The sequence below is a fragment of the Halyomorpha halys genome, unplaced genomic scaffold, assembly GCF_000696795.3.
Source record: "Halyomorpha halys isolate HHAL.00 unplaced genomic scaffold, Hhal_1.1 Scaffold246.1, whole genome shotgun sequence".
NCBI classification, from domain to species: Eukaryota; Metazoa; Arthropoda; class Insecta; order Hemiptera; family Pentatomidae; genus Halyomorpha; species Halyomorpha halys.
The window spans coordinates 185,289-188,628 of record NW_027115081.1 but is presented as its reverse complement, the minus strand read 5'-3'; the positions used below and the strand labels follow the sequence as shown (position 1 = coordinate 188,628).

The 3,340-nt window shown below is 30.2% G+C and overlaps 1 protein-coding gene across 1 annotated transcript in view; it reads right to left on the bottom strand.

Moving 5' to 3' along the window:
* LOC106680146 (uncharacterized) overlaps positions 1 to 3,340 on the bottom strand; it is a 24,074-nt gene that overhangs the window by 12,302 nt on the left and 8,432 nt on the right. Inside the window, exons 2-4 of the mRNA XM_014419654.2 lie at positions 2,567 to 2,686; positions 483 to 579; positions 345 to 406 (exon numbers count right to left, since the gene is read on the bottom strand). Of these exons, the coding sequence (XP_014275140.1) occupies positions 345 to 406; positions 483 to 579; positions 2,567 to 2,686 (279 nt within the window). The remainder of the gene's footprint in view (positions 1 to 344; positions 407 to 482; positions 580 to 2,566; positions 2,687 to 3,340) is intronic.

The following is a 3,340-nucleotide window of genomic DNA, read 5'->3' as shown; positions in this document are numbered from 1 at the left end:
CTATTTACAACCTTTAATTTTTCTTATTATATCTTACTTTTCATTTTATACCCCTGTTATTTTCCACTTATGTTTTTTTCTTTTTGTAACTATGTCAAGTTTTTGTGTCTTTTTTAGCCCTGACGAAGCCCTGAAACGTAGTATAGTATAATTATTTACTATTTGAGTTTTTTTGACCGCACCCGGACCATATTCCATTCTTCAATAATAATAATAGTACATATATTTATAGCAGTTGTTTATGTTTTTTAAGTTAGTTTAAAATTAGCAATAGTACAAAAAATCAAATAAAATAAAAACATATATTCAATTAATTATAAAAAAATAAAACTGTTTTCACTTACTAACATATGGGTCTTCCTTCGTTAAGTAACACCTCTCTGATACTATATCCCAGAACTGATCACTGAAATTGTTAATAGACCATCAGTAAAATCAACTATTACAATCACTTTAATAATGAATACTAAACAAACAAATACCTTGCGCATTTGCAAAGCCTTATTTCTGCTTTTCCACATATCAAGTCGTTTCTACAGTCAGCATCGGATGAGCACTTATCCCCAAAACCAAGGCTGGCTGACAACACACATGTACTTTAAAGAATGCTAATAACAGTAATAGTAATAATAATAATAATAACAATAACCATATTATCAGTGTAGATAAACGATTATTTTCACGATATATAAAAACTATAGTTGTTATTATTGTCTAATTATTTTTCTTATTTATTTCTTTGTATTTTATTTAATACTCTTTATTTACTTTTAATTATTATTAGTTACTTCTTTTACAATCATTGTTATTATATCCTATATTGTTAACGCCATAATATAATTACCTTGTAAATAGTATTTGAGTTTTTATTAGTATTTAATTTAGTTACATCTATTTTGTTTGTATTGTTTTATTTAGATTTAGTTATATGAAAAGAAAAAAAATGTAATTATATCTGTGTGTTATAATGAGTAATAGAGACAGTTGCTAGGGGCTGATAATGGTTGCTAAGAAGCGTCACCTAGCTACAGACCGACCATCTTAGTTTTTTATGGCAGTTCCGGCTAATTAGTGGCCATGGTAGTGTCTAAGCAGCCCTGTCTGCGTTTATAGTTTAATAGTTTAGACATTTCTAGTGATTTGGTAAGTCATTACAGTTCGGAACCAGACCTTTTCTGCGTTTCCACTTTATTAATTGTAGTTCCGACTAATAAGTGGCCCTGGTAGCGTCATCAGCAGCCCTGTCTGCATTCATTTTGTCGGCTCGCCTAATACAACACGACTCTTGGATATTTGGACCATCAATGAGCCACTACACCAACTCTGGACCATTGCAGCGGTTTATTTAGCAACAAGAGCTGCGACCTATCTCGGCAGCACTCTTCCTCGAATCTATCGGAATGGAGCAAACGTTTCGTCGAGCAGTATTTATTTTACATATTTATATTGTTTGTAAATTTGTCTCTTTTAGTTCTTAATTTATTTATATAATTTTATTTTTATCTGAAAGGCCTTTTTATTTTTACTTGTATATTTTGTTTATGTTAGTTTTTTTTTTTTTTTTTTTTTACCATGTTTGTTTTTTGTTCATTTTAATGCCTTCCAACAAAAAGACATAGTCGATTTGAGGTGGCTTTAACATTATTTTCACGATATATAAAAACTACAGTTGTTATTATTGTCTAATTATTTCTTTGTATTTTTTTTAAAACTCTTTATTTACTTTTACTCATGATTAGTTACTTCTTTTACAATCATTGTTATTATATCCTATATTTTATTAACTACCCTAAGTATATTTTCTTCAGTATATCCTCGTATTATTAGTAACGATATGCATCATTCTAATTTTACTTAGTTATTCCTAAATTAGAAAATTATTATAGTTATTATTATCATATTTCTGTATCTTTCTCTTATTATTTTTCATTTTTCATCATATCTTTATGACTACTACCTTTATACGCGACATATTTGAAATAGAAATATAGCCGTTAAACGGCTGGGCCACCTGATTTGTTCATTGCTCATTTATTATCATTATTATTATTATTTTTATTTATTCATTTATGACGTTTATTTAATCTGTACATTCTTCTTCCCCCCCCCGTATTGTTTTTTGTTTTATGTACGTCTCCTGTACTTTTTTAACTGTATATTTTACATATTTTTAAAAAAAATTTACTCTTACCATTGTTACTTATTTTTTATTCTTATCATTGTTTATTCAAGTTTATTTTATATTGATACTATTTTATGTCTTCCTTCTTTTTATTTATATGTAATTTCTTATCACTTTATTTTTACATAATATTTATCCTAGCTTAAAATGCCTTATTGTTGTAATTTTCTCAGTTTTTTTTTGTATCTTTTTAGCTCTGATGAAGCCCTGCAAAGCGGGGCGAAACGTCGGACATAAAAATAGTTATAAACTATTTGTTCTTTTTTTGACCACAACCCTGACTGACCATCTTCTTATATTTAAATAATAATAGCCAATTAAAATACTTAATTCAACAAGTATAGAAAAAATAAGGAATGAAATTTAAGTTTCTATAGAAGTTACCTGGGCATGGTCGTAGATATGCGCCGTCAGCATGTTGTAAACAGATGCACTCTGAGTTCTGGCAAGTGGTACCAATTCTAACTGAACAGTCCGTAGAGTCCCGGCAAAACAATTGCAGTCCTAAACAGTCAGACAAAACTATTAGATTTTTATGTATGTATATATATTGTAATATCCGCTTTTTTGATCAATGGTTGGTGTTTGTATATAGGAGATTTTGGTTGTGTTTTTATTTTAATCCTCGTAATCATTTTATTCCTTTTGAAAGCCTCCTGGATACTCTCCTCCCTGGAAATGCGTGGTCTTCCTCTTAGCCTTCTTCTCTCAACGCGAGTCTCATATGTCTTGCTGGCAGTTCTTTCCTGGTCCATCCGAAGGAGTTGTTCGTACCACCTTAGCTTGTGCCCCTCTAGGATGCTCTCAGCCGGTTTGACACCGAGGTAAGTCCGAATGGTACTGTTCCGTACTCTATCTCGTCGTGTCCTTCCACCTTACGAAGGTACCGCATCTCCATGGATTGGATCCGGATCATGTGTTACGAGGCGTGGGTCTACGATTCGGAAGAGTAGGAAAGAATAGGAAGGAACGTCGATTTGTAGATCATTATCAGATGTTTTGTTATAACTAATTAAGAAATTTGTCTCAAAAAGAATTTTTATTATATAAAAATTAACAATGTTTAGTTTCATTAAAGTTTTAAATTGACAATACATAAGTTTTATTCATCCAAATTTTAATTTTTTTTTTCTTATAATTTCCTCTATGAATAATTTT